At 42.4% G+C, this 18959-nt stretch overlaps 1 protein-coding gene across 1 annotated transcript; it reads left to right on the forward strand.

Annotated features, from left to right (window-relative positions):
* Positions 1–4901: 4901 nt before the first annotated feature.
* On the forward strand, positions 4902–11149 carry LOC120768869 (collagen alpha-1(V) chain-like). The gene is made up of 9 exons (XM_040095624.1): positions 4902–6350; positions 6416–6490; positions 6547–6657; positions 6728–6988; positions 7048–7965; positions 8026–8601; positions 8658–8928; positions 8985–10690; positions 10750–11149. The coding sequence occupies exons 1-9, from the start codon at positions 4917–4919 to the stop codon at positions 10891–10893; spliced, it is 5496 nt and encodes a 1831-aa protein (XP_039951558.1). The 5' UTR covers positions 4902–4916; the 3' UTR covers positions 10894–11149.
* The last annotated feature ends 7810 nt before the right edge of the window (positions 11150–18959 follow it).

Consider the following 18959-nt stretch of genomic DNA (forward strand, 5'->3'; position numbering starts at 1 on the left):
CCACAAAAAGGGAAACCCCACAATCTGCGCCAGCTACTGCGGGATAAGCCTCTTCAATATAATATATTATAATGTTTTATCGAGCGTGCTATGTGAACGACTAAAGCCCAACGTCAACAAACTGATTGGACCTTCTCAATGTGGCTTTAGACCTGGACAATCAACAACTGACCAGATATTAACCATGCACCAAATTTTGGAAAAGATCCGTGAAAAGTGAATCGACACGCATCACCTCCTTCGTCGATTTCCAAGCACGAAAAAAGCTGTCTTTATGACGCTATGGCTGAATTTGGTATCCCCGCAAAAGTAATAAGGCTGTGTAAATTGACGTTGAGCAACACCAAAAGCTCCGTCAGGGTTGGGACGGACCTCTCCGAGCCGTTCGATACCAAGTGAAGCTTCAAACGGTTTACAGTATCAGAATTTTTTACGTCGAGGTACTTTGATTGAGAGTTCAGAACAATCTGAAGAGATTCGAAAGTTGCCATTTCATCCAGAAAAAAACAACAGTTTGGTCTGGTTTGTGTGTGTGTAATCATAGGTTCATATTTCTTAAAAACTATGCCAGTGAGAACGTAACCCTCACCCCTATTTGATGCCTGAAATTGAAGCTCGTGATCTCGGCGACAAGGTTATGGTTTCAACATGACGGCGCCAGTTCCCACACATCTCATCAATCAATGGATTTATTGAGAGAACACTTCCGTGAACAAAAAACTTCACGCCTTGGGACGGTCGGTTGACTAGCTAGATCGTATGATATCGCACCGCTAGACTTTTCCCTGTGGGGATATATAAAGTCTAAAGTCTATGCGGACAATCCCGCTTTGATTAAGGCCATGGAGTAAAACATCATGCGTGTCATTTGCCGGTTAACAGTCGAAATGCTCGAACGAGTCATCGAAAAATGGACTCAAGGAATGGACCATCTGAGACGTAGCTGCGGCCAACATTTGAAAGACATAATCTTCAAAAAATATTTGTCAAAGAATGTTCCTGCGAATGATAAAAGTAGGGAACCTCGAAATGTGTCACCCTTTAATATGGTTTACGACCTTCATTATAAAAAGTTACCAAAATCGTGTTATCGAAATTCACAGTGTTCAATCGACCCAATTTTTTCGAACCAAAAATTAAGCAATTACTGTCTAATCATTTCTAGTAATGCTTATAATATTATAATATCCAAATCATTGTACACTACACTAGTTTATACATATTCATATACAGAGTTGCCTATGCGTCGGCTTCCAAGCCATTAAAAAGCGGCAGACTTTTATCATTCGCATACAGTCAAATCATTTGTGCTTAATTATCCAAACAGACAGCGCCACACTTATTCACTTATTCACATATATAGAATATTATTGGAAAATATCGGAAAAGGCATCGTCAAAGTGTTAAAATTGTGCGCAATGAAGCGATATGATTTTTAGTCTTCCTTTTTTTTCCATAAAACTGCATATCAGTCATAAAGTTTAATCATATGTGACGCCGGACATGCGACCAAGTATGTCAACTAGAAATGTCGCCCATCACTTTTGAGCATGACGTTGTCGTTGACTGCCGTTATGTTCCATTGCATGTGTACATAGTATAAAGTGGCTTCTGTCACACAGCATACTTCTTCGCTTCTTCTTCTCCTTCTACATAAAAATGAATTGCAGAAACCATTAGCAGCACTCTGCGCTCTCTCCTACTCCGCTCAATTCTAATAGGCGCAAAATTTCTTTGCAATTTGTAAATTTGCAAAAACAAAGGCAAATACGCATACTCCGCATTCTGATTGTTGTTTTATCGATCCGAATTGATTTGTCATTTCTTGACGTTTGTTCGTATTTGCTAATCACAGCTGTCAGTGTTCGTGGTTACTCGTAACTGCACTGATTTTTGTGTGTCAATGACCAATTGTCGTGGCATTGACGTCACTGACCGATCGGCGCAAGAGGCGCTGAAGGTCGTTAGCAGTGATCCATATTTGTTCTGAACTGACATGGATTTATCAAAGGCCTAACTGATTTAATTGATTGCTCTTGCTTGTTGTTTAGTTGACTAATACCTTGAGATCTTTAGACAGTCAGGCGACAACTCTGAGTTCTTTAAATTTGAAAATGCTATGGCGAGCGTTCTACTGCGAGATGTCAATAGATCGCTCTAGCAGTTACTGGTGATCGATTTTGATACATCCAAAACGTGATAAACTTAACCCAAACATATGGTAAAGAAATTGCGTTTCCACATTAGTCACCTTGTTTATGTGTTATATACTTTTGGTTGTGTGAATAAGCGGGAAGTATTGACTTTCTGCTTTGAGTCCAAGGGAATGCCTTGAATGGTTTCGTTCCTTCAAAGACAACGATTTTGATGTTAACGACCGTCCGCATGAAGGAAAGCCAAAATCCTTCGAAGATGGGGAATAGGATACGTTAACGACCGTCCGCATGAAGGAAAGCCAAAATCCTTCGAAGATGGGGAATAGGATACGTAACTTGATGAGGATCCGTGTCAAATACAAGAAGAGGTTGCTTCAGCATTGAAAGTCACTCAACAAGCCATTTCAAAGTGACTTCATGCGCTGGGAATGATTCAGAAACAAGGAACTTACGTTCTTTATGACCTCAATACCAAGAGTAGCACGAAAAAGTGATTTTGCTATATGACATGCTCGGCCTCAAGGGAAGTCCTACCCCACCCGCCATATTCCCCACATATTGCAACCTTGTTGTAGCGGCGGAATTCCGTTGTGTTGACAGTCCTTGGCCGATTAAAAAATCCATGCCCGCGCTGGTTACGTAGACCCGTCTGACGTGGGAACGGATTGCTCCCTTCGATGGCAGATAGTCGGGCTCAGAAGGAGTAAGCAAAAAGAGGTTTATTCTTGAATCTTGAGATCATTTTTACTGCAAAGTACCAAATTTTTCCTATAGCAAAAGGTCGTGACTAGCGATAAGCGTTACTTCGAATAATTCATTTATAATCATTTTCTTACAATAAAATTATTGTATTCTCATAAAAAAACAGCGAGAACTTAGTTGGGCGCCTAATATCTGTATATCTTCTTATTTACTGGCGTAGACACCGCTCACGCGGTTTTAGCCAAGTTTACAACTGCGCGTCAGTCGTTTCTCCTCTTTGCAATTTGGCGCCAATTCGAGATACCAAGTGCAGCCAGGTCCTTCGCCATCTGATCTCCCTCTGCTTCCCCTGGCGAGTACTGTTTCGAATACTTTCAGAGCTGGAGCCTTTTTATCCATTCGGACGGCATGACCTAACCAACGTAGCCACTGTCTCTTAATTCGCTGATTCAATGTCAATGTCGTCGTATATCTCGTACAGCCCATCGTTCCATCGACCGTTGCCAATGGATAAATCATCCGTAGAATTTTTTTCTCGAAAACTCCTAAGGCCGACTCATCAGATGTTGCAGGTCGGGAATAATGGGTGACTTACAGAGTTTGGCCTTTGTTTGTCTAGAATGGACTTTACTTTTCAATTGCTTACTCAGTCCGAAGTAGCACCTATTGGCAAGAGTTATTCTGCGTTGGATTTCGAAGCTGATGTTGTTGTTGATGTAAATGCTGGTTCCAAGATAGACAGAAATTATCTACAACTTCGAAGTTATGACCGTGGGAGCAAAGTCGCGAGTGCGACGACTGTTTGTTTCATGACAGGAGATATTTCGTCTTGCCCTCGTTTTCTACCAAACCCCATTTGCTTCGCTTCCTTATCTATTCTGGAGAAAGCAGAACTAACGGCGCGGTTGTTGAGGTTAACGATATCAATATCATCGGCTTACGCCAGCAGCTGTATACTCTTATAGAAGATGGTACCTTTTCTATTTAGGTTTGCAGCTCGAATTATTTTCTCCAAGAGTAGATTGAAGAAGTCGCACGAAAGGATTCGCCTTTTCTGAAACCTTGTTTGGTATCGAACGCCTCGGAGAGGTCCTTCTCTATGCTGACGGAGCTTTTGGTATTGCTCTACGTTAGTTTACACAGCCGTATTAGTTTTGCGGAGATATCACATTCCGACAAATCATAATAAAGGCAGCTGCTTTTCGTAGCCAAAATTGTGCGAAGATATGTTAGCAAGTATAAAAGTTATTGATACAAGGACTTCATTTTGATCGATCAGTTTGTGTGGCAGCACCTTGGTGAGAAAAAGATTTGTACAAAATTTTAGATCGATATCTAAAAAAAACTGATTAATATACAGACTGACAGACCGGCAGACATGACTAAATCCGCTCAGCTCGACACGCTGATCATTTATGTACCACAGTATCTTCTTTATGGGAACTCCGTAGTTTTATTCTTGCCATCTTCGTGGCAAACTGTTCAATGTTATTCAATTCTAGATAAGTTTTATTGAAATTCCTTGTTTATGATATACATATGTACATAGGTACTTATAATATATATTTCAAAATACAAATTTCCGTGGTTTTACGAGTTTATAACAATAAATAAGTACTCCAGGATGTATTTTTTTTCATGAGTAGTTGTTTCCGTCTAAATTGCAATAATAAATTTTGAAAATCTCTAAATTAGGAACTTTCGGGGGAACTAAAATCCCAAAATCCCGGCTGGAATTACGGATTCCATTTAATCGTCAAACTTCAATGAAATATTAAACTAATAGTTAATATAATCTCCGAAGGTAAAAAGTGGAGTAGTTATCACTTCTGGAAGTCCACAGATCATAGATTTTATGAGAAGCACCTCCAAATAAATTAAAAGTAGCAAAACTTCCTCTAATTCTAAGACAGCTTCTCAAACCTTTTACCGTCGAATAAACATACAATTTCTTAACAATACTTACCATATATTTTTCATTTTCCAGATGGCTTTGTGGATTTAATACGCGAGTTCGGTTTACCCGAACTGCCACCTGGTATCATTGGTGTACCAGGCATGTGTAGCGCCGAACGTAATCCTTATCAAGTATACAGCTCGCCAGCTTTTCGAATCTCCAAAGATGCTATGCTTACCATACAAACTGCGCAAGCATTCCCCGATGGCTTTCCCACGGACTTTTCAATTATTTTGGCTTTGCGCAGCAATCAAACGAATCCAACGAAGGCGCCCATTTTTACCATCTATTCGGACGAGAGTGAGGAGGTACTCTCGCTTAGTCTTGGCAAAGAGATTAGTCTTAGCTATGAGCAATTAGATGCGACTTTCAACCAACGTAACACCATTAATTTCGGGATTGGTATAAGTGATACGAATTGGCATCGCATTGGTGTGAGTGTGAAAGGCACGGCTGCAACTTTGGTGGTGGATTGTACCAAGCAGGTGACGCGTAGAGTGGAGCGTTCTCGTGGCAGCACCATTTCGACAAATGGCCTAATACTTACTGGCGCACAAATGACAAATGATCAGGGATTTTTCGCCGGTGATGTGCAATTGATGGCCATTGTGAATAGTCCGGAAGCGGGTTATGAAGTTTGTACACGTTATGCCACACCTTGTGTGCAACAAGGCGTTGTTACTGTAGAGAGGTATACAAGCGTTGGTGGAGGTGATGGTGGTGGTGGTGGAGGTGCCAGTTGGTCGTGGTCATCATCATCGAGCAGCAGCGGCAATGGGCGAGCAGGTGATGGGGTCGGTGATGGCGCCGGTTTGGGTGGGGCCACGCTCGGTCTTTTCGAAGGTAGGAGACAACTCAATGGCGGAGCAATAAATGGAGCTGTTAGTGGTGCCGGAAGTAATGCCGGTGGTGGAGCCCATGCAAGTGGTCCTAACTTTCAATACAGCAATTCACGTAGTTATAGCTCGGGACCTCTGGTAGATAGTGGCGATTTAATTGGAAACTTTCAAGTGAACGGAGGTGGACGAAGACAGGAACAAGGCGTAAATGGGATTAGCGGAAATGCTGTTGGGGTTGGTGAGGGTGGTAAAGCAAGTGCTGCTCTACCAAATTTCCCAGCAGAATTTGATAGCGTCGATTCAGATGATTATGCCATCGACCCAAATTTAGATCTGAACTTTGACAATTATGTTGATCTTACCACACCCTCTAACCAAGAAACTAATGACAACGAGGAAGCCAGAAAAGGTTTGGACTCTGATGGCAATGAATCCAACGTAAATTCTACAGAGCCTCACATCCCCGCGGTAAATCGAAATTTTGATGGGCGAAGAAATGGTGGCCCCAAACAGAATTCGTCAGATCCAAGCTATGTTGTGGGTGGTAGTAACACCATCTGTTATCCCGGTCCCAGAGGTTATACTGGCACCCCTGGACCACCGGGCGAACCAGGACCAAAAGGTGAAGCTGGTCGAGATGGTTTGGCGGGCACTCAGGGCATACAAGGACCGCCAGGACATGTGTTTGTAGTTCCTGTATGAGATTTTGATTCATACTACGAAAATGAAACTAAATGATTTACACTTTTTATTTATGGCAGACGACACAAGGTGGCAATGAGAAGGGACCGGATACACAGGCGGAGGCTCTGCGACAAATGATATCTCAACACATGGCAAGTAGTCGAAAACTCTGCGGTTGATTGCTCATATTGACAAACTTTTATTTCAGATGGCTTTGCGTGGACCAGAAGGTCCGATGGGTCTCACAGGAGTACCTGGTCCACCAGGTGTGCCTGGTCAACGTGGTGATAAGGGCGAACCTGGTGATGTTGGGGAACCGGTAATTAATTTTTTTGCTAATTTCCTGCTTTACATATTGACCTAACGTTTAGAATATATACCTTCGGCAGGGGTTACGAGGATTGCGAGGACCTAGTGGCCCACCGGGACGTGATGGACGACGTGGTCGTTCTGGAAGAGATGGAGAACGAGGGGCAGTTGGACCTCAGGGACCAAAAGGTGAAATCGGTCCAATGGGTACTATTGGTTTGCCGGGTGAAAAGGGTCATCGCGGTTTACCAGGCCTAACGGGTGAGAAAGGCCAGCAAGGTGTAGAAGGACATCCTGGCGAAGAAGGACCACCTGGCCTGCCTGGTTTACCTGGAGAGTTGGTGAGTTATTTGATAAATATTACATGGTTCTAAATTTACTTATGAATAAATTTCTGCAGGGCCCTCGCGGTTTCCCAGGACCACGTGGTTTTCCAGGACCTGCAGGCAATCCAGGATTACAAGGAGCAGAAGGCCAACAGGGAGCCAAAGGTGCTACTGGTTTAACAGGACCAGCAGGACCTCCAGGCCAAATAGGTCCAAATGGTCCTCCAGGAGCACCTGGCCCTCAAGGAAATCTTGGACCGCCCGGAATTGCTGGGCCACCTGGTAAGCCTGGACTTCCAGGTTTACCTGGGGCAGATGGTGCACCTGGTCATGCGGGCACACCCGGCGCCATTGGACCAAAAGGCGATCAAGGAATGCAAGGAGTACAAGGTCCTGTTGGATTTCCCGGACCTCGCGGACTTAAAGGTGACGATGGACAACGTGGTTCTCCTGGTGATAAAGGCGATAACGGCGATAGAGGGTTAGATGGTGAAAAAGGTGATGCTGGTTTGCCTGGTGAACGTGGCTCACCAGGTTCACCTGGTAGCCCAGGCCCAGAAGGTCCAGAGGGACCAAAAGGTTTTGAGGGTCCAAGAGGTGAAACTGGTTCACAGGGGTTACCAGGCGAAAAGGGCAAACAAGGACCACAAGGATTTCAAGGTTATCCTGGTCCATCTGGTGATAAGGGAGACAAAGGGGCAACGGGAACTTCCGGGCCGGCGGGTATAAAAGGCGAACGTGGTTTACAAGGGCAGTCGGGTGAACGTGGTGAAATGGGCCCTAGAGGTTTCCGAGGTTCAAGAGGAAGACGGGGTAACGACGGTAATCCCGGGCCGAAAGGTGACACAGGTCAACCTGGAGCACCAGGTCCTCAAGGTGAAAGTGGACCACAAGGGACAGAAGGCCCGCGTGGTTTCATTGGATTACCAGGTGCACCTGGCGCAGATGGAAAGAACGGTGTTATGGGTCCACCGGGAGAACGAGGACAGCCTGTATGTATACTGTATACAGATTTTAGATAAGATTAGTGCAATAACAAGTTTTTATTAAAGGGCGAAGCGGGAAAACCTGGACCACCAGGGGAACCAGGAGTTATTGGACCGCGTGGAGCACCCGGCGAACTAGGCCCTATTGGAGAGTCTGGAGCACCAGGTTTGCCAGGGTTACCAGGAGAAGCAGGCTTACCAGGTGAATCTGGCAAAGAAGGCCCCCCTGGTCCGATTGGTCCTATAGGAATTCCTGGACCCCAAGGAGCAACAGGCCTTCCGGGTTTCCCAGGTGAACGTGGTCATCAAGGTCAGCCTGGATTACCTGGTCTGAAAGGAGAACAAGGTTTACTAGGTTCTCCTGGGTATCCTGGTGATAAAGGTCAATCGGGGGAGCCTGGAAATACCGGTCCCCAAGGTCCTCCAGGAAACCCTGGTCCTCCAGGTAGTGCTGGTTCACCTGGAGCGAAAGGTGAACCTGGTGAAAAAGGACCGATTGGACCAGCTGGTAGAGATGGCTTGACTGGATTACGTGGCTTACCGGGCCCGCCGGGTCCTCAAGGTACGCCTGGTGAAGATGGTGATAAAGGCGAAACTGGACCACCTGGTGAGAAAGGTCTGAAAGGAAGTAGAGGCGAACCAGTAAGTAGAATTGAGTATTTATTCTCTCTAAATGTTTCAATAATGAAATGTTTTAGGGTCCAGTAGGTTCGACCGGAGCACAAGGACCACGTGGTGAATCTGGTCCACCTGGATCGCCGGGTGACAAGGGACCGCCAGGAGAGACTGGTCGAAGAGGTATTAAAGGTGAAGATGGAAAACCCGGCCTACCAGGACCTGTTGGTAAACCAGGTGTCCAAGGCCTACCAGGGCCAGCAGGCCTTAAAGGTGAGCGTGGGGATGATGGACTTATTGGTCCAGTAGGACCACCAGGTTTACCAGGAGAACAAGGCAGAAGGGGATTGAAAGGTTTGTACTTCAAATAAATTTTTAGTTTAGAAATACTATTTATATTTTTCCCGTAGGAGTACATGGACAACAGGGAAAACCTGGACCCCGCGGTCCTCAAGGTGCAACGGGTTCAGATGGACCACAAGGGCCTCCGGGTCCTGTGGGTCCAATTGGTAAAGCAGGGGAACCTGGATCAACAGGCCCTAAAGGAGAACAAGGTAAATCTGGACCAATCGGCCCACCTGGCCGGCAAGGTATACAAGGTCAAGAGGGACCAAAAGGTGCTGTTGGCCCACGTGGCTATCCAGGCGCGAGAGGTGAGCCCGGTTTGATGGGACCAAAAGGTGACGTGGGACCTGACGGTGAGGATGGAAAACCAGGCGAGCAGGGACCAATCGGAGATATGGGACCAGAAGGCAGAATAGGTGAGCCTGGCCCAACAGGGAAACAAGGTCCTGAAGGACCAGCTGGCTTACAAGGAAGCCCAGGACCAATTGGAGAAAAAGGTGATAAAGGAGATTTGGGGCCGCAAGGACCGCAAGGTATTTTAGGCCCACAGGGTTTGCCCGGATTGCAGGGTCAGCCGGGTACAAGAGGTTTACCGGGTGAAGTAGGTGAAACAGGATTGCCCGGACCAGAAGGTGTACCCGGAAAAGAAGGCAGTATTGGGGAGCAAGGACCAGCAGGACCCAAAGGTGATCGTGGTAGACGTGGGCCGAAAGGGCATCGTGGTGAGTTAGGAATGGTGGGATTGAAAGGTGATCAAGGTGATAAAGGTGATCGCGGCTTACGTGGCCCACATGGACCAGAGGGACGCAAAGGCGAACCAGGCCCTGTAGGAGCAATCGGACCTAAAGGCAATGATGGACCCCAAGGCCAACCTGGACTAATTGGTCCATCCGGACCCAAAGGAACTGAAGGAGCAGCTGGCAATAAAGGTGACACAGGCCCACCCGGACCGGCTGGACCACCAGGTGCACCAGCCGAAGCTCCACTCATACCACCAGAACTGCTTTTCCAAATGCAACAATACTCGGGTACAAAAGCGGAAACACGTCGACGTCGCGATATAGATATGCACGAGGATTTAGTGCCATTTGAAGAGGATGATGACTTCAATGAAATTATGGGTGTGCCTTCAGCGCCAGAACCAACAGGCGCCACACAAGACCATCACAAGAAATCAAAACGAAAACGTAAGAAGAAGCCAACACTACACGGCGAAACGGGTGCGGGCGGTAAACTGGTGGACATGTACAGCGCCATCTACAGCATGCGTTTAGAAATGGACCGCATGCGCAAACCGACCGGCACGCAAGACAACCCCGTGCGCACCTGCCGCGACCTACACTATGCACATCCACATTTCGAGAATGGCTGGTACTGGGTCGATCCGAACGCCGGCATGCCCGATGATGCGATCTATGTCTACTGCAACATGAGCGCCGGCGGCGAGACCTGCATACAACCGGATGCACATACAGCAGAAGCGCCGTTGGTGCCGCGACGTCAAGCCGGCCAACTGGATTGGTATTCCCGCCTAAATGGTGGCGAAAAAATCACCTACGACGGTGTGGGCTCCGTGCAGCTGACCTTCTTGCGCCTGCTAACTGAGGAGGCGCATCAGAACTTCACCTATATTTGCAGCAATTCGGTGGCATGGTACAGTGCAGCGGAGCAGGGTTATGCGCAGGCGCTGCGACTGCTTGGCGAAAACGACATGGAAATCGCACACGAGGGTACAGATCTTAAACCGGAAGTGCTGCGCGATGAGTGTCAGGTAATAGAGAATTGATTTCTTTGTGAAGTTTTTAAATCCTGTCTTTCTGATTTCTCTAGCAACCGAACCAGCATGGCGAGACGGTGCTGTTGGTACGCACCAAACGGCTCAATTATCTGCCACTGGTGGACTTCTATCCGCAGGACTTTGCACGTACGGATCAAGCATTTGGCTTCAAGGTGGGGCCAGCATGCTTCAAATGAGCCATCAAATAACAACAATAACACATATAACGTTATAAAGAGAGCGAGAGAGACACTGAACGAGCGAGCTGAGAGTTTTAAAAATATTTATCTAGTAAAAATATACCAACAACACATAGAGTTAATTACATCATAAGCATAGAAGTTTGAACTTAATCGACTGCCATAATTGTTTAAGAAATCTATAAGCATTCGAATTGTTGTAAGTTTATTTAGTTTTAAAGTTTCTAATTTGTTTATATCAACACTATTTTAAGCTGAGAGAGTCTTTTGTTGCTACTTAAGTTTTTTTTTACAAGAATTCAATTCAAACATAACTGTAAAAATTAAGTGAAATAAAAAATAATAACAATAAAATCAAGAATTTGCAGAAGTTGAGGTTAGGGTAGCTTAAAGGGATCGTTTTACTGGGCGGTGTAGTACAAGGAAGCCAGATTGTTTCCTGTTTAAACTGCTCAGGAAGTGTACTGTTAACATTACTGTAGTCATAGTTAATAAACGGGGACGGGGAAGTTCTAGTAACGTCATGGAAAACGCTCTAAGGGTCATTCATTGAAGGGCGATATCGGCTAACCTAGAAACAAATGCCAGTAAATCATATATGGTACTCTTTACAAGGAGGTACGAAATGGCATTATGTAAACTTCTGAGGCTCTGTTTGGTAGAGCTAACAATTATACCAAGTACTTGGGAGTAATTTAGAACGTCAGACTGAAGTGGAAACTAAAGTTGGTAGAGAAGGTAAAAAAGGCCAGTGGTGCTCCCTAGACGTGTAAGAAAAAGTTGTGGTCAATATGGGGACAAATAACTGGGAGTAATTTTGGTTTGCGAACTGATGTGGACACTGAATATGGAGGACAAAGTGAAAGAGGCCAGTGGTGCACTTTTAGCATATAAGAAGATGCTAGATCTACATGGAGCCTATAACTTAGCCTCAGCCATTAGTGTGGTGGACAGTTACCTCCAAATTTTATACCGGAAACCAAGTACCTGGGAGAGTGAAAGAAGCCGGTGATGTTATATTAGCATTAGAGAAGATGCTAGATCTACATGGAGCCTATCACTTGGCCTAATGTATTCGTGTTGCAGAGCGACAGTCAACCAATTTTGCTTTACTGTGCTTTAGTGTGATGGACAGCGGTCCAGAAAAATTTCATACAGAAAAACGTTGAAGCGAATAGAGTGGGTCGCCTTACTCTGCTTAATGAGTGAACTCAGAACCGCTCTAACCACTGCATTGCAGTGGAAAGCTCTGCAGCGAAACTAACTACAAGTCTGGCGGCGTTAGTTGAGTTTTCCGCATAACCTCATAAACTCAAGCATGATCGGAGAGAAAAATCACGTTGCAAGAGGCGCAGAAGCATGCGACCCACGAGCAAAATTTCAGCATGTACACGAATCAAAAATGGTTAATGATATGGGCGCCGGGATCTACTGCATAGAGCAAGATTTCAGGGGACACTTCAAGCTGTCTGAATACCGCAATTTCAGGCAGAAGGCCAGGAAAGCGGCAGAGATAACTAATAACACAGGAAATGACATTAAGAACATCAATATCTACCTAGCCAGGTGGCAATTAAAATATTAATTTCATATTGCATTGCGCCAGAGACCGTCCTTAGACGCAGGGAGACAGTAGATAATATGGCTGCCGGAAAGCGGCTGCACATATACAGGATTTTGGGCCACAGGAACATTCCAGGAAACGAAATTGTTTATGAGATAGCAAAAGGTGCCATCGGCTTGGCTACCGAACCAGTTTAGGAAATACGCAAGTCATTAGGAACGATACATAATGAAATTGACAAACGGATCAGGGTGATATGGAGTACTCCAAGGACATGCAGGATCGCCAAGATCATGTCTAAGAGTACGGAAGGAAAACACGCATGCTTTTTACTCAAACGATCTAGAAAAGACCGCAGTACGGTTGTTGGCTTAGTCAGAGTTCACAACTTACTGGCATCACAAGCGTGTCATATGGACATTGTTAACGATGATACAAAAAGAAAATGTGGGGAAGTAGACATGAAAGAGACGCTAGCATGTCTACTCGGCTTTGGTTCGGCATTATCTAGAACTAGGCTTAGACATACATATATGATACTCTATTAAACTACAATAAAAGGGTCAAAAACTTCAGTATTGAGTACTTCAGTACTTTGAGTCCGGCTGAAGTGTCGGATCAAATCAATGCGTTGATCAGTACCCTGAAAATGCTAGAAATTTTTTAAAATAAATTGACAGTGGAGAATAGACACACAAATCACTTTGGTAAAGTTCGTGACCGATCTAAAACCTCTGCCGTACTTTGGGTCCGGCACCCGGTTGCAATGCAATTCCACATTCAACTGACAAGTCAGTTCTTCCCGCATTTGGGTTTCAACCACAACCACCACGGTACTCCCCGAGGGACCAGCTCGCATGAGCAGGTTTGAGTTACCCTCAATGGGCTCATGCAACCCGTGGTACCAGAATTAAGTCCCGGTCAGACCTCGTAGCCGAAACTACTACCAGTTGAGCTTCCATACGGCTCTGGACTGGTGGCCAGGTAATATAGTCTATCTCAAACTCTTACCTAATCATGTTGCTACTTTATGGTCGTATGTGGTCGTTACAATCTCCACTCTTGCCGGCACAAACTTTTAGAGAGTTCAAAGCCATTAATTTGTTCTCAGAGGGCCTATCTCTTTCGTTAAGTGTATGTATGACTAATAATCACTTTTATTTGCACTAATTTTTGCTTTGGCACGTAAACTTCTGAAATTCTTTGGTTTTTAAGCGAAAAAAAATCCGATCTACCTTTGACCATTTTCATTGTTTTTTTATACATTATTTTCTCTCTTTTTTAAGACACATTTTTCGCATCACATTTCTCACTTATTCATTTTTCCAGCAATTCCTACAATCATTCGCAGAGCTTTTGTTTTTAATGCGCCCGCTCACCACTCGTCATCTGCTCGTCATACATGCTCGGCTGTGTGCTTGTCGTTTAGCGTTGCAAGGCAAAAGGATTAGTGCAACACTCTATGCATAAACACTTTAGCTGAATAGCACAGTGATAACTAGGCAGAACAAATGTTTGGGTTTTACTTTAATAACTGTGTTTTTCTCGCTTCCTTTTTTTCGTCTTTTTCGCTATTTTTCTTTTTTGTTTTTGTTCTTCTGCTTAGTTTACGGTTCTTCATTCAGCACGCTGGTCTTGTGTGCCTCGTGTGCCTCGTGTCCATAGTCAATGTTTCGCTAATGCATTTCTACTTCAGGGCATTAGTAACGGTTTACCCGAAAAATTCATATTTTTACATAAATCATAAAAAATGCACCCGCCCACACACACAGCCACAAATAGTCTCACTCATATTCGTTCATTAACCGCTTTTCTTTTAAGTTAATTTTTATACCTTGAACAGTTTTTGAGATATCGATTTGAGATTTGGCGCAGGTTCTTTTCTCTCCAAGAAATTGCACATTTTTCGAAATCGGACAACTATAGCATATAGCCGCCATACAAAATGATCCCTCCAAAGCAAGTCTTTGTATGGACAACTTTTTTATTTGACAAGATATCTTCACGAAATTTGACAAGGATTATAGTCTATAGTATTGCTACAAACTTCGAACAATTCGCTTAGATCAGACCACTATAGCATATAGCTGCCATACAAACTGAACGATCGGTAGCATGTGCTTGTATGGAAAACTTTTTCATTTGACTAGATATATTTACGAAATTTGGTACAGATTTTTGCCTTAGGTAATGCCACGATCTCCCAATATATTTTTCAGATCGGACTACCATAGCATATAGCTGCCATACAAACTGATCCTTCAAAATTAAGTTTTTGTATGGCAAACTTTTTTATTTGAAAATATATTTTCAAGAAATTATGCAAGGAATATTATCTAAGGCATCGCTATAATCTTCGAATATATGGCTCAGATCGGACCACTATAGCTTATAACAGTCAAACAACCTAATCGGACAAAATAAAATCTTTTATATTATAAAAAATGCACCTGTGCTGGGTATTATCGCTTCGGTGTAGTCGAAGTTAACATTTTTTCAACTTTTCCTTAATTTTCCTAATTTTTTTCATCATGCATTCCATCCATCCATCTTTCAGCTTCATTTGTATGCGCCTCTTTCACACCCAACACATTCACCAACGGGACATCACTTCATTTCATTTGGTTTCAAGTGAAAAAAAATTAAAAAATGCCTGAAAGAAATGTAAAATCACATTAAAAGGATTGTAATTCCAACGCCTAAACAAATACTAGAAAAAATGCTCAAAAAGTGCTAGTAATCTGCAAAGTAGCACATTTATGAAGAACGTCAATAACCAACGCTGGAAGCGCGTACTGTCGCGAGGTACATGTATATATGTATATTTACATATTTTTATTTATTCTATTGTAGCAAAATACTTTGAATTTTGGATGGAAAGTACTTTGGAAATTTTCATGAGTTTTTGGTAACCGATATTTAGTGTTAAGTTTCAGGGTGCCAAACTGGTTTCTCACTGGCAACTTCAAGTAGACATTGCCTCATTATTTTTATTTCATTTAAATAATAATTTAACTAAAACACATCACTTTGGATTTGAAGCAGTCGTATGATACTGATATTTCTGGATATTGTCTGAATATTCCACTATATTTCGATTCATTAATGAGGAGGTTAAATAATTTTTATCTATATAGCATATAAGTATATTCGACTTCTCATTATTGCAGATATTAGTTAGAGCAACTGTTGGCAATTGAATTTCACTATATAATTGACGAAAGCTTTAGCTGTTGGAAGTTCTCGGCAAAACTGTTAGACCTGATGATATATTTAGCATATTCAAGGAATTTTCGTCTGCACTAAAGCAAATTCTTTGAGAGATCGAACGATCTATGATTGAGTAATATTGAAGAAGCAAGAAGTATCAAGTAATGAAAAAATCCTGTGGAAGGTGATACTTGCACCCAACCCTTAGAAAAAGCTTCCTAACAATGTACTGCTATGACCAAAAAATATTGAGACTTTGCTCATAATTTTAAGATGCTTAATTTTTTATTCAAATTTATATCAACCCCCTAAAAGTAATCCCCCTTGGCCGCAATTCACTTGTGCTAAAGTTGTTTTTAATCCTCGAAATTCGGAGTGCACCACACCGAAGAAAACTGTCAACATACTACGAGTGTAACCTTGATTTTTGACCTGCTTTAACGTGGTTTTTTAGTTTCGGCTCACATTTGCCACGATATTCGTCTGTTTCCGGGTCGTAAGTATAGATTCAAGACTCATAGAGTGCAATAATACATTTTATGACATCTTGGTAGTCGGAAAGCATTGTTTCACAGAGGTCAAAGTGACGCTGTTTTTCGAAAAAAAATTTAGTGATTTTGCAATCGCGCTTTCATTTCTCTTAGCCCCAAAAAGATCTTTCAAACTGGTTCGCACTGATCCTTCCGATATTTCAACGATGCCAGTGAGATCTCTAACTGTTAGTTGTCGATTCTCAAGCACAAAATTCTTTATTTTATTGACGTGTTGATCATCAGTTGATGTTTATGGCCATCAGGGATGCGAATCGTCGTCAAACAAAAGGAGCTTTTAATCGACATAGCATTTTCAATACATGAAGGGCTTTTGATATGAGTCTAACATTGACACGCTTTATCTTTATACCCAAAATATTAATCAAAATGTGTTGTGTAAATCTATCAGAGATGTTGAGATTTTCTGCTACCTCTTCGATGTTAATATGACGATTTTTGAGGCACTGTTTCTTTAATTCGATGTCATCGCCGTTAACAGAGGTGGATGGACAACTCGGGGTAAGTTTTCGATGACTTCATGACCTTCATTTAATGCTTTGTGTCAATCAAAAACTTGTGTTTTTGATAACGTAGTCTCCCCAAAACATTTCTGCAATATTTTTAACGATTATACAGCCGTGATTCCATTGGAAATACAAAATTGAACACAAACTCGTGGTAAATGCTTTTTCCATAGTCTTCTTGCCTTCTAGCCAATATCAGATATCATGGAATTCATAACACGTGCACTGAGAAGGTGATGATGAAAGGTGGCCATAAACTCCTTGACCATGATGAAAACTGTAAAAAGCTTTTTAGCTGAAGTTCATTTCATTTCTGGAGTTCTTCAATATTTACTGCGTTCACTTCACACGAATAACACCATGTGAAGTCACACAAAATCCTTGAAATTTGAAACTGGGGACTACGTGTAATGTCACAATGTCACCACAAACAGCACCGTGCAATACTTTTGATTATATATTTTGACATTATGTATGATATTCCGCCTGATAAAAGTTGTGGTAGGCTCAAGGCGGTTTGTCGATTATGTATGACGGTCTTTTCGATTCATACTTGGAAGTTCTGGACATCACAACGCACAAACGTCTCTAGCTCAATTGGGATTATTCGAGGTAGGTAAACTAAATTATACTTCTTTTGGCAGAATAATCTCTTGACATCTTAAAATGATTTTTTTTCCAAAGCCTCTCATGATCTTACCTTTTATTATATATCGAATATTATGTACCATATGTATTTTGAAATGAACGATAATATTATGTACCATATGCATTTTGAAATGAACGATATAAGTATATACAGTGTAGATATGGTATATACCACAAATATTAATATTAATTGTAACTAAAATAGACATTAAATTCCGCCACAGGCTTTCCTTCTACGGTCCAATGTGTGTAAATTGCATATTCACCTTCGGGCATCGGTAGCCATGTCAATTTATAGGTTCTTACGCGAAAGCGGTCAACTATTATGTCTCCCTTTGAGAAATAAAAAAAAGTATTAAAAATGGATTGATAATTAAATATAAACTAATATTAAATGTAAAATCATATTATATCATTTTTGGGTTTCACTTATTAATATGTTGTTATTTTTCATACCATCAAGTTTGCAACACGGTAAAATACACAAAAAACGTCGGAGACCCTATAGATTATATATAGAACGTGTGATCCAAGTAGAGTCACTTTTTTCAAAAGCCTGTATTTGACAAAGCACGCGTCAGTCGTGTCAAGATGTCATGTTATTTTTCTTCAGTATTGTTTGGCATTTCATCATGGAAAGACTTACGCCTGAACAACGTTTATAAAACCTTCAACTTTATTATGAAAATTCACATTCTATAAAGAATGTGTTTCGTGTGCTACGCTCAACTTATGGTAAACATAATCGTTATACTGAGTATACAATTCGCAATACCATCCCATCTTGAGACCAAGCAGTCATTATTGGATATTCGGCGGAATAGACCACGTTCATCACACAGTAAAGAAAATACAGCAGCCGTTGCTGTGAATGTACACGAAGACTACGGAGAGTCGATTTAGCGCCGATCGCAGTAACTCGGAGTGACGTAGAAAATACAGTCTGTGCAAGAACTGAAGCCTCTCGACCTTCTCAAGCGACATCGTTTCGCTCTATGGGCTCTTGAAAAGTTTTAAAGAGATCCAATGTTTTCGAACTAAATTTTCTTCACTATGAGGCCCATTTCTGCCTCAATGGATATGCAAACAAGAAAAATTGCCGCATTTGGGAAAAAAAGCAACCTGAAATGGTTTCTGCTGCATTTTAATTCAGAAATATTAACGGTTTAGTGTGGTTTGTGAGCCAGTGGAACCGTCCATCGATATTTCTTCAAACATGATGCCGGTGAGAATGTAACTGTCAATGGCGACCATTATCACGCCGTGATAGCCAACTATTTGATGTGATGTGTACTGAAGCTCGTTAGACTTTTTCATGTGGGAATATGCAAAGTATAAAGTCCGATTCAAGCCTTGGTGAAAAACATCACGGGTGTCAGTCGCCAGTTACCAGTCGAAATGCCCGAACGATAATATTTGCCAAAGAATGTTCTTTCGAATGATAATAAACATTCCACATTAAATTTTACGTTTCTGTGCTTTTTCTTTAAACAAGTAGAGAACTTCGAAATGTATAACCCTTTATATACTATATACGTTTGATCAGCTTGAAACGTTAACGTTTTTTTTTGTATTTTTTAACTT

The sequence above is a fragment of the Bactrocera tryoni genome, chromosome 2 (assembly GCF_016617805.1).
Source record: "Bactrocera tryoni isolate S06 chromosome 2, CSIRO_BtryS06_freeze2, whole genome shotgun sequence".
NCBI lineage: Eukaryota > Metazoa > Arthropoda > Insecta > Diptera > Tephritidae > Bactrocera > Bactrocera tryoni.

What these genes read in the sequence shown, in the direction of transcription:
- LOC120768869 (XM_040095624.1), top strand. Translation starts at nt 4,917, where the DNA reads ATGTGTAGCGCCGAACGTAATCCTTATCAAGTATACAGCTCGCCAGCT. An exon ending in AAGGAAGTAGAGGCGAACCA is followed by an intron (nt 8,602 to 8,657) that starts GTAAGTAGAATT and finishes GAAATGTTTTAG; the next exon opens with GGTCCAGTAGGTTCGACCGG. An exon ending in AGGCAGAAGGGGATTGAAAG is followed by an intron (nt 8,929 to 8,984) that starts GTTTGTACTTCA and finishes TTTTTCCCGTAG; the next exon opens with GAGTACATGGACAACAGGGA.